At 43.4% G+C, this 12,314-nt stretch overlaps 1 protein-coding gene across 6 annotated transcripts in view; it reads right to left on the bottom strand.

Annotated features, from left to right (window-relative positions):
- STK38 (serine/threonine kinase 38) overlaps positions 1-10,053 on the bottom strand; it is a 36,386-nt gene extending 26,333 nt beyond the window's left edge. The window contains exons 1-3 of one of the 6 annotated variants that reach the window (XM_036767668.1): positions 7,805-7,935; positions 4,965-5,050; positions 2,669-2,801 (exon numbers count right to left, since the gene is read on the bottom strand). In XM_036767668.1, coding sequence (XP_036623563.1) covers positions 2,669-2,799 — 131 coding nt within the window. In that variant the 5' untranslated portion in view covers positions 2,800-2,801; positions 4,965-5,050; positions 7,805-7,935. Of the gene's footprint in view, positions 1-2,668; positions 2,805-4,964; positions 5,051-7,804; positions 7,936-9,827 lie in introns of those variants that run through there. The other 5 variants (XM_036767669.1, XM_036767665.1, XM_036767666.1 and 2 more) reach the window with 5 other exon arrangements.
- Positions 10,054-12,314: the final 2,261 nt, after the last annotated feature.

A 12,314-nucleotide genomic window follows, 5' to 3' on the forward strand; every position in this document is an offset into this window, starting at 1 on the left:
ATCATACATGCTGATGCACTTCAAAGCTAAATATATAGACACATATATATGAATATGTGAGTGTGTATATATTTGCAGGATTGTGTATATGTGTGTGTGTATATACACATATATACATACACACACACACAAACATACATACATACATATATATACACACATATAATCTAGGTTTCAGAGCATATTACTGATAGCTGCCTATACTCTTACTTACTTTTATTTGTTCATTTGTGAGGAAAAGTTGTCACCAACAAAAAGTCCCACATCAGAAAAAGATATGGTTTTGTCAGTGGAAATGACAAAGAAACACTACTGTCTGCTTTGGTGCTGGCCCCTAAGGATTACAGGACCTTTCCATCAGACTTGAAGCTGAAACCACCTATGTGTTGTCTTTCCTGTCAGAAAGCGAGCACCCTGAAAGCAGGCACTGTCTGGATTTTTTATTTGTATTTCCAACTTTAATAAATGCTTCATTCGCTCACTTACTCAGTATAAAGCTGATGTGATAGTGTATTTTTCAGAATTACCTCTTCAGTACTTCAAGGATTCAGGATTTAATTGGTGTGGGTACTCTTGTTCATTAGTACAGATCCCATATGCACAAAATATGTTCATGAATGGTCTTCACGAGAACTGTGACCAACTCTGTCTCTGAACTTAGCGAGGTTGGTCCTTGGAGGACAGACAATCTGTCAATGAACCTACACACTCAATGCCTTTCTTTCCATTTGGCTGAGACATTCTAGAGTTTATGCTCAGCTAGAAAAGTCCTCCAGTTTCCAAAGTCATATTGCTATGCTACATTAAGGGATTAGGGGAGGACTTCTGTCAAAGTAATCAGGTTCTTTTATAAAGAGAGACCAAAGTCAAGAACATACCTGTTTAAAAAAGTATTCCCTATAAAGCTTCCAGTATAACTAGGGGAACCAAGGACTGCTTCTATGGGCTCTTCTGATGCGTATTCTCCACTACTAGACCATAAACTCCATGACGGTAAGATGCGGACTTAACGAAATTTCTCTTCTTCAGACCTTAGCATCGTCTCTGCACGCAAGTCATATTTTAATAAGCATTCGTTGGATAAGTGAATAAATAGATCTGTTTCCCAAGAAGATCAGGGAAAAAAGAACTAAATGTTCTAAAACATTTATAGCAGTTCTCTTTGTGGTGGCAAAGAACTGGGAATTGAGAAAATTGTAGCCCATTGTTTGGGGAATGGTTGAACAAACAGTGGTATGTGATTATGATGGAACACTACTGTGCTGTGAAAAATGGTGAGCAGGGTGATTTTAGAAAAACAGTGAAAGATTTGCAGGAAAAGTGAAATGAGCAGAACCAAAACAATGCTGTATACAGTAACAGCAATATTGTTTGAAGAAGAATTGAGAACAACTAAGTTATTCTGAGTAATCAATTACAAAAGACCTATGAAGGAAGATGCTATCTACCTCCAGAGAAGAAACTGATAAATAGAATTATGCATAGTATGGTTTTACATATATTTATCAATCTTTGTCAAATAGTGGCCTTCTCTAATATGGGGTGGGGAGGGAGGTAGGGAGACAATTTGGAACTTAAAATGTAACAAAATGAATTTAACTTAACTTTAAAAAATAAGTGAATAAACGACATAAAACTAGCCTAGTTACAGATAACCAAAATGATGGAATTTTGCTCATATAGCAAATTGTGCCTATAGTTACTTCTTAAAAGTACTGTAGCAGGCTGGCTTTGCACCAAAGCCAAGGTCATGGTATATGAGGAAAATAACACCAGGTGAGAGTGCTATCAGCTATCTTGAGTCTCCCTTCTCCCTCACTCCCCATTATCCAATTAGTTGCCAAATCTCATCAATTCCACCTCTGGAGCATTTCACACATCTGTCCCCTTCTATGAATTCACAAAACTTCTTTTCACTTCTGGCTTTTATCACCTCTTACCTGGACTACTGTAACAGGCACTTAACTGTCTTCCTGCTTCCAGTCTCTTCCTTCTCCAAACCATCCTCCACTCAGTTGCCAAAATGATCTCTACTCCCAAGGCACATGTCTAGGTGCCTAGGGCACTGCCCTACTCCAAAATCTTCAAGGACTCCCTAATGCCTTGATGATGAAGTACAAATTCTTCAGTATGTCACTTAAAACCAGCTGTAACCCTTTCAACCTTAGCTCATATAGCACCTATGTCCCAGTTAAGCTAGACTGCTAGCCATTCCCCAAACTCAGCATTTCATGTCCAACTTCAATACATTTGGCAACGCAGTACCTCATGCCTAGTGTGTACTTCCCTCTCATCTCCACCTCTCAAAATCAAGACTCAAGTTCTCCATAAAATTTTCTTGGATTCCTGACCCACCCCACTCCTAACTATTCAATTCTTTTTCATCTTCAATTTACCTCATATTTACCTGTGTACACACACACACACACGATTTCACTATAGTGAACTCCAGGAAATTGTTCCAGTTGCTCAACTGTATTAGAATGTTTGCCTGATGATTAATGTTGAAATAAGCATGTCATGGGCGAAGGTGCAGAAACCTTTTTGTTGTAAGTCGGTATCTCACCGCTATTAGGGAGAACTACAAATGATGGTTCCAATGGGTTTTTACTATGCTAACTTTCACTTCACGCCTATAACATGTGATGTCTCCAAGTACACATTTTACCTCATTTCCCGTTCTTCATGCTGTGCAATAAGGTTGCTGTAAAAATTCTCCAATGTCACTTTTGTCATAGTAACCCGTTCCTTCGTATGATTACTCATGGAAGAACAAGGTGTTGAGCCTGTCATTGCCATGGCTGCTGGAAAGCAAGGAAAACGGAGATGTTGGTTATTCAATTGGTTTTACCATTTCTTACCATGAAAATAATCCTAGGATAAGAATCCTTAAAGCTTCAAACTTAAGTGGCTTCTAAGTTTATGTACAAGTTCAACTATTATCACAGACAATGAGGGATGCAAGGGGTCTACCCCAGAATCTGCAATATACATAAAAAGATTCATAAAACTTCAGAGCTGGAAGGAACCATCAGAGACAACCAGGACCAAACATTTCATTTTGCCGCTGAGGAAGCCGGAGTGTGGAAAAGCAAAATGAATCAGACAGAGTTCTGCAGCTTCTCAGTGGCAGGGTAGGGGCCACAATATACCCAGTTCTCCTGGCTCTCTATCTGCCCCCCACCGTCTCCACATCATACTTCTTCTTATCATAATTTTGCAAGGAAGATGTTTAGCTTTCACAAGCAAGAAATCAGGGATATTTTTCTTCTAAAATGAAAGCCATGTTTTTTCCAGACAGTTTTGCCAACTCGTATTCTCATTCTTGGCCAGATGGCTTAGAGTCCAACCTGTCCCATCCCTAGCAACATGTTTCAGCACTTTACTTCTCTCTCCCCCAAGCTTCCTCTCAATCAACATCGTTTCACCTAACACAAAGCTAATTTGAAAACCAAGAGAGACTAATGGATAGATTAAGGAGCAGTCAATGATTCAATGAAAAGCTTACTAGATTCTCCTCTGCCCCCAATAATTTAGCTATCTTTAAAGACGGTTTGCTTTTTAGATTAAGATTTAAAAGGAGGAATCCTAGAAAGTCATGCATGAACATGTACTTATACCTAGGAAATAAAATGTTAAAATTCACCAATTTTTTAAAACACACTCAGGCAATGAACAAAGGCTAATCCCACAAGAGGAAAAAAAATTCAAAACCCAGGCTCAAAAACTCCCCCCACTTTCATTCCTAATGTGCCAAGATAAACAATACATGCAGGCTCCAAAATATTCACTACAGACCTACTTCATCATAATATACCAACTTACATTTTTACGGAAGGGAAGCAAATTCAAATGTTTTTCAGAGACCTACACTAGAAGAAAGAATTTAGAAACCTCGACTCGGTTTGTGAAGCTTGGGTGTGGTTCCTTATTTGTCACTCTTATGCCCTCTCCACCCACAATGAAAACCACATGTAAAACTAAATACATTTTTGAGGAAAATTTTAACTCAGTCTTCCTTCTCTCTTTTTAAAAATTCAGATGTGAGAACTGTGTTTGTTTGTACCTTCGTGTGGGGACTCTTCTGAGGATGAGAAGAAATTTTAGGCCCTGTGTGCCTTTGTTTGCATGTTAACAACTGAAATGGTTTTGAAAGAAAAAAATCACAAAATTAAGTGACATCATTTTACTGTCAGGCCAGATTTTTCTCATTACTTCAGATATCACAGTTAAAGAACAAAGATGTTATTTTCATTGGTGGCATACACCCTTCTATTTAAGGGTGAGGTCCACGACAAAAAGAAAAACAAACAAAAACAGCAAAATGTTAACTCCAAGAAAGGAAAAAAAAAAAGGAAAAGGTATGAAACAGCTATAGGCTCACAGAATTTAGAGATGGAAGGGAACCTAGAAATCATCAAATCCAACCCCCCTCATCTTTCAGAGGAGGAATCTGAGGCCCAGAGAAGGGCAATGACTTGCCCAAGGTTGTACAGGCAGTAAGTGGCGGAGCCGAGTCTTTATAATTCCAAGTCTAGTGCTCTCACCACAATCAGCTCTTCAACATTATTTTCTAAATATTTCAAAGCCAGCAGGTGGTTATGTAAGAAAAGAGGTTAAACTGTTCTAAGCACTATGAATCCTTCAGTGAAATAGTTTGCAACTCTCAAACACAGGTTTCTTACAACTTCAAAGGCTACATTATCACTCCCTTTGACCTTTCTTCAAACTTCCTCTTTCTACAGCTGTAACAAGGTTTAAGCCCAATCCTCATAATCTTTAGTAAAAAGATACTACTGCTCAGTAGCAATTTCACATATTCAGTGAGTAGCTATTTGCCACCCCCACCCCCACCCCCTGTGGTCTCCCCAAAACCAAGAAAACTGCTCTGATTTTATGCCGATGCATTTCCTCTTGCTTTTATGGACTAAATGCTTTCACTTAAAATTTCCTCATGTTCCAACCTGCAGGCCATTGGTAGCCTTTGACCTTTTCTGTTCTAGGTCTCCTCAGGCTAGGCAGAATACCTCTGATGTAGGTGACATGGTCACTGAGAAGGAAAAGAGAAATCAAGAAATTAACTATATTAAGTGATAAGAACGTAGCAGTAAAATTTTATTTTGAAAATAGCTTGAGAAGCTACTGCAGTTTATACAGGAACACACAAAACATAACATAGTATATATGAGTAATTCCCAATCTTGGAGCCCCCAAGGATTTTTCTTCGGTTTTTTAAAAAGGGTATCACAAACTTCTTAAAATCAACTAAGTTGAATGAATTTTTTAAAGCCATGGTCGTTCAAAAGAAGTTAGCTTTGCCATTCAGATGAGAATAATAAAGTGGATTGCTGACATTACGACAGGGAGTTTTGAAAAGCGACCAATTCACTCAGTCCATCAGGCACATAAATCTTAGAGGCTACAAATAAACAAGGAATTCTGATGGGACCTAAACAGGAAAAGGAGCTAGAGCTGGATCACATATGGGAAGATGCACAGCACACATCTATCCCAAGCTGTTCCTTTCACTAAAACTCATCTTTTTATCACCAACATTGGAACATAAATACTCATTTTATATAGCTGTGAATCATGGAATACTGGAAGAATCACATTGCAATTGACTCAGAGGAAAACAGAAAGTGGATGTAAGAAGGCTGATGCATATTGGCAATGATAACCTGTACAGGAAAAATAGTCTAAAGAGCATCATTAAGGTTCTGTGAGACCACAAAGGAGGTAGGCTGGTCATGTATCAAGACGGAAGAGCACCGGATACAGCTGCATTAGTATTCACAAAATATTAAAGAGAATCAGAGAATGGCCTTTGGTACTTGGGTAAATCCTCCATGGAGGGTTTATAGAAAGACATGGAAAAGAATGACACAGGATTAGAGAACTTGGAAGGGTTTCAATATGCACCATTGGAAGGAGTCTTCCTGAGATTAATTAAGCTCATGAATACATTAAGGGGTTTGTTTTTTTCAATTAAAATTCAAATTTCTTAAGAAGAGAAATCTTTACACACACTTTTACTCTGAAAAAAAAAATCCAGCATTTTTTTGATATGATGGTATTTTTTTTCTCTTTCTTTTGAGAAAGAAAGCCAGAAGCAAACGAGATGTTTTCGGGGATTTTCAATATATTTTTTTTCCATTTAGAGGAAAACCACTAACAATAATTAGTAACAACTTCAAAAAAACTTGTTAATCACTGACAAAGACAAATACAAATCCTTCAATTCTAAACATTTAGATGAAACTCTCAGGAAAATACTGAGGGAGAAAACTCAAGCTCCAAAGGAGGTCAAAAACTCCAAAAATCAAGTTGGTTGGCACTGTCACGTCAGCAGAGACGGTCAGTATATTAAACTTACTCTAAACATTTCCCCCCACCAATGCCTTGTATAGCCCTGGGAGTTTTAAGAAGCAGTGTGTGGTATAGTGGAAAGAGGGCTAGATCTTAAGTCAGCAAAGGTTTTAGTTTGATCCTGTCTCAAACTTTTTATTGGCAATCATAGGTTCAATCATAGTTAAGTCGATTGACCTGAGCCTCAATTTTGGCATCTGTAAAACAGCAATAACTGTGTGTCAAGTGCTTTGAAAACCTCAAAGTGTTGTATGTCAGCTATTATTTTTTTAATAGCCTGGTAAATAAGCTGCAGTATATTACCAAGAAACTGTGCAAAAGGAATGATGTAAATGATATAAAAGAGATGAACAACTGGGAGAGAGAAAAGGTCAGTCACGTGCCAAGTGTGAGGAATAGCAAATAGACAACACAAAGCTGCACTGGCGCCTATTTTATATTAAGAAACCTTTAGAAGAAGACCCCCAGCATACTGGGTGAGTCCCTCGTGTCAGATTCACGGTATGACATGGCCAAGATTTAAAGAATGAGAAAACGTGGATGAGCAGGGATCTGCACTGTTGGCCAGAGTACCCACACAGTTCCACTGAAATCTTGAATATACCTCCCTTAGAATACTGCTTTGCATCTGAGGCTAATAATGTTCATCAAAGGTTAATCTGTCACTTAAATGTTTCATGTGTGTACACTTACTTATTCTCTTCTGCTAAACGGTGAACTGCTACACAGAATAAGCACTCAAACACCTGCTGAAACATAATTGTTGATTTCCGGTTCTCTTATGTTAAGATCCTTGTGTTTGTGTGGGCGGGATGGGGAAGAGAGCTAGAGGACAGAATACTTGCAATCACACAAGTGAAAAATAAGCTAATATCTAGCTGATTTAAGTTTATGTACTTTTTTTTAGATTTAGAGAATTTTTTTTTTCCTATGTAGATTCAGGGCCTAGGTGACCTTTCCCCCAACCCATCCTTCCTTGGGAGAGGTACAATAATGAACAAGGAGATGGAGCATTTCCTTCATTCTAACCTTGACTTCTCTGCCTTCATATTCTGAATAACAAGAAGGGTTTCTTTCATTCATTCAATGATCATTTTTTAAGCTCCTACTCTCCGTGCTAGACACAATGCTAGGAGATAGAAATCCAGAGACAAAAAAATAAGAACCCCTGTCCTCAAAATGCTTACCTAGGCAAGGAAGAAGCGGCAAGTAAACAGGTAAGTGAAAACAAAATTCAGTTAAAACAAATAATTTCAAAAAATTGCAACCCCAATCTATGAGATCAAAACATGCAACCCAACTGTCACCCTCTTTAGCATGTGAGAATTGGATACTCCTCTCCCCACCCTAGTTCTTCAGCTTTTAAAAATCCCTTGCGTCTCATTACTTACTAGAGGGTCAGGACTACCCTTGCTATATACCCTCTGATACCTACCTTCCCTCAGTATTTTATCTGCATTCCCTCCTCTGCTCAGAGATTCAAATCCCCGGGCTGGCACTTAGTAGCTGTATGGTCTTGGACAAGGCACATAACGACTGAGAAGACAACATGGTAGAATGGAAGCAACACTGATTGTAGTCAGAAGACCTAAGTTCAAATCAGTTTCTGCCACTTACTACCTGTGTGACTTTGAGCAGGTCATCTAACCTCTCCAAGCCTCGTTTTCTTCATCTGTAAAATATGAGAATTGGATTACATGACCTTTAAGATCCCTTTCTGCTCTAAATCTATGTCCTATAAACCTTTCTGTGCCTGTCTCCACATCTAAAAAACAGGAATTATACCTGTACTTCCTACCTCACAGAGTTTCTAATAATGTATGTTAACAACCTAATAAAGATCAGCTATTAATCTATTTTCTTCACCTCCTTAACAAAATCACCTGCACTGTTATATTCCCTATAGCTGTAAAGCATTGTCCCTTACTGTACTGTTTTCTGTATTATTTTGTTATAATCATTCCTACCTCCCCTTCTCCTCTAACCCAAAGTCTGGTATCGTAAAAATTAACAAGACACTTGGGAAGAAGTAGGCAGTCCCCAAAATACCAAGGCTTTGGGGAAGAGGGGGTTTGAAACACTCCTTTTCCAGAAAAATGCTCATGTCACCCTGGGAAAGGGAAAGGGATTGGAGGCAGTATAAGAAGACTTGGAGGTGGTGAAAGGAGCTACCACAATGAGTTTAGAACAGAGAGAAGAAAAAAAAAACCAAGTAACAGTCTGGGGATTTACTCCCTTCCATAGCAATCAAGGATGTGAGGGGGTGGGGAGGCTGGGGAATACAGAAGAAATGAGGATTTGGAGAATGAGGGGGTAGTATAAAGGGGATTTCACAGATGGGCTAGGGGTGAAGAGGGCCTTGGGTTGTTGAGATGGCAACAAAGCAGTCATTCTGAAAGGAGGGCACTGGAACAGGAAGCAGTTGGAGCGTTTGTCGGGAAACAGAAGGGAAGGTGGGGTCAGGGACAGGGCAAAGAGGAAGGATCACAAGAGTTGATCCGATAGGGGGACTGGAGGAAGAGAAAGGAGAATTCAAGAGAAATCTGGAGTTGTTCAGAAGAGGAAGACTGGGAGGGAGAAATTCTAAATGGAAACCTCGGGTTAAGAGATAGAGTGTGAACGAAAGGTGGGAGGGCGAGGTCCCTAGGAAGTGGCAGGAATTCTAGGATAATAAGTGAGGGGAAGATCAGAAGGGAAAGATTTGGAGAAGCGGTGGGAGAAGGGGGGGTTGGAACTGGGGAAGAAAGAGAAGGAGCTCGAAGAAGGGAAGATTGGGAAGGGGTGCTCTCAGAGGTGGGAGCCGTTGCTAGGGAGGGTGGGTGGGAGACATTCTGGGAAGTGGTACGGTTCTGGGTTCGGCCGGGTATCAGGAGAGGGGCTCAGAATGGGCAGTTCCGGGAGGTCCTTGCCCAAGGGAATCAGTTTTGGGAGAGGTAACAGAGGCAAGTTTGAGAAGGACTTGGAAAAAAAGAAAGCTGGTAATGGGAGGGATCTGCTAGGTGGGGAGGGATCGGGGTGGGGGGGTCAGCTGGTGAAGGAAGGCAAGAAAAGGCGGACCGAGAAGAGAGCTTTGGGGTGGGGCACAGCAGTGAAGAGGAGAAGTCTTGACCAGGGGGGAGCAGTTCGGGGAGGGAGCAGAGAAAGGTCTGAAGAGGGGGGAGGGAGCTGGGAGAAACCAGAGCTGGAAGGGCAGAGAGGAAGGTTCGGAAAGCGGGAGCAGGGTCCAGAGGAGGGAAGGTTTGGGGGTGGGGTGGAAGTAGAGGGAGCAGAGCAAGGCTTGAAGAGGGGAGGGGAAGGGGAGAGTCGGGGTGGGCTTGAAAAGGGGCAGAGAGGTGGGGAGCGGGAGGGGGCGGGGCATGTGTGGAAGGGTCACAGGACAGTGAGGAGAGGGAGCGCGGAGGCGGGAGAAGGGGAGGTCTGGGACGCGAGGCGGGGGTGACGAACAGGAGACCGCTCACCAGAGCCCCCCGGGCCGCAGGATCGAGCCCCGGCGCCGGTCCCTCCCAGCTGGCTTGGTCGTCAGGCCAGGACCCCCGGCAGCAGCCAGCCTGCCGGAAGAGGGGAGGAGCCTCTCGACGGCTGTTGGGGTGCTTCTCAGGGGAAGGGAAGGAGGCTATTGGGAGGGCGAGAACAACAGGAAGCGCCCCTAACTGCCGGAAAAAGACGGCGGCGGAGAAGGTCCAAGACTCCTTCCCGGGGGGGGGGGAGGGGGGGCGGCGGCGGCGGCGGCGGCGGCGGCTGTGCCTCAGACTCGGAGAACAGGCCGGAGGCGGAGGGGAGGGGCGAGGGGCGAGGAGGGGCGCGCATGCGCGACTCCGCCTCCGCCTCCGCGAGCTTGCCTTCCCGGCGCAGGCGCGGCGATGGAACGTTCCCCGGGAGAAGATGGGGCAAGAGCCGCAGGTCTGCGCGTGTTTGTTAGCTTGCGTCCTGCGGCCGCTCCTGGTGCCTGGTGCCTGGTGCCTAGGGTCGGAGCGAGCCGTGTTCAGTTACTCAACTGCATCCATACGTTTAAAGAGTTCCCTTTCTTCATGAAGCTGCTCTCTCTCCGCTCCCCGCCCCTCCCCAGGCCGCTCAGGGCTGCGGAAACAGGAAACTTGATTTCAAGCCCCGGCCCCGCCCTTCAAGAGGAGCATTTGTTAAAGCACCTACTAGGTGCCCAGCATTGGGCCAAACCATTGGAGATTGAAAGTGAAGCAAAAGCACCGGGCCCGCCCCCAAGCTTACGTTCCCAAGTGGGAGGAGACACCGTGCCAACAACTGTGTACTGCACGGTGTAGCCAGGGTGATGGGAGATTAGCACAGACGCAAGGCGGGGGCGTACAGTGGGGCTGGGGTTGAGGCTCGAGAGGAGCCGGGAGGTGGAGGCGAGCAGGGACAGCATTCCAGGCATGGGAGACGGCTAGTGGAAATGCTCGGGGCGAGAAGGCGGGTGTCACTGGAGCAAAGAGAAAGCGTTTAGGAGGAGAGGAGGGTGGAAGGTATGAGGAGCCAGGTTATGAAAGGCGAAATGCAGAGTATTTCATATTTATTCCTAGAGGCAACAGGGAACCCCTGGTGTCTATTGAATGTTTGGAGGTGGGGGCGGGGGGGGGGGCGGTGATGATCAGACCTGCACGTTAGGAAGATTAATTTGACAATTGAGATGATTGGTGTGGGGAGAGGGGAAAAGAAAAATATTAAACTGATTATTATTTATTAATAAAGCTAATAATTATTAAGGTAATGCCCCTGTTTGCCTCCGTTTTCTCATCTGTAAAGTGAGCTGGAAAATGAAATGGCCAAACCACTCCAGTATCTCTGCGGAGAAATCCCCAGGTGGGGGTCACTGAGAGTCAGAAATGACTGAAACAGCCTAATGGCAGCAACATGTGTCACATAGTGAGAAGACACGACTCACTTGGAAAGACCCTGATGTTGGGAAAGATTGAAGGCAAAAGGAGAAGCGGGAGGCAGAGGATGAGAGGGATAGATCGTGTCTGGAAGCAAGGACCGTGAGCTTGGACAGACTTCAACAGGTAGTGGAGGTTAGAAGGGCCTGTGGTCCATTGGGTCACAGAGTGGAACAAGACTGAACAACCAAAATCAAGTCACATAGCGCCAAGCACCATACTGAGTGCCGAGAATACAAATAAAGAGGAAAAGACAGTCCCTCCCCTCCGGTAGCTTACATTCTAATGGGGAAACCTAGGAAAGGAAGGTCTGAGGCAGGGAAACCAAACAGCCATGATCCGAGCATGAGGCGATCAGGCCCTGTACCAGGGTGTCCGCAGTGTCACAGCAGAGAAGGGGGGCGTGAGGAAAATAGCTTATGTGCCAGCTACTGTCCTAAACACCTCACGAATATTGTCTCATTTGATCATCACAACCCCCCTTGTTTTTATGGTTGAGGAAACTGAGGCAAACAGAAGTTTGGTGACTTGCCCAGGATCATTCAGCTAAAAAATGAGGCAAGATTTAAACTCGGATCTTCCTGATTCTGGCCCGTCACTCTACCTTACCACCTAGCTATCCTCACATAGGAAAGATACCCTTCTCTGCACCTCACTTTTCTGTAATATGAGGGACAGCATGGCCCAGTAGATGAACAGCTGACCTCATAGTCAGGGAGACCAGGGTTTTAGTCCCACCTCTGCCCCATACTAGCTGTGTGATGTTGGGGAAGTCACTTAATCTCTCTGTGCCCCCATTCACTCATGGTTAAGGTGATAAGCTGCGAAACTGTTGCATCTGCCCTGGTGAGAGGCTTTTTACACAAGACAAATTCCCTACACCAGAGGTGTTGAACTCAAATAGCAACCATACATAAAGATCCCTACTGGCAGTATGTTGGTTCAGAAAACCACGTATTCATATTATCTACACTGTATTGTATTTTTATTTATTTTGTAAAATACTCCCCAATTGCATTTTAATTTGGTTCAGCACAACTGGAGTATTTCAGGCCT

Source organism: Trichosurus vulpecula, chromosome 7 (assembly GCF_011100635.1).
Source record: "Trichosurus vulpecula isolate mTriVul1 chromosome 7, mTriVul1.pri, whole genome shotgun sequence".
Classification (NCBI taxonomy): Eukaryota; Metazoa; Chordata; class Mammalia; order Diprotodontia; family Phalangeridae; genus Trichosurus; species Trichosurus vulpecula.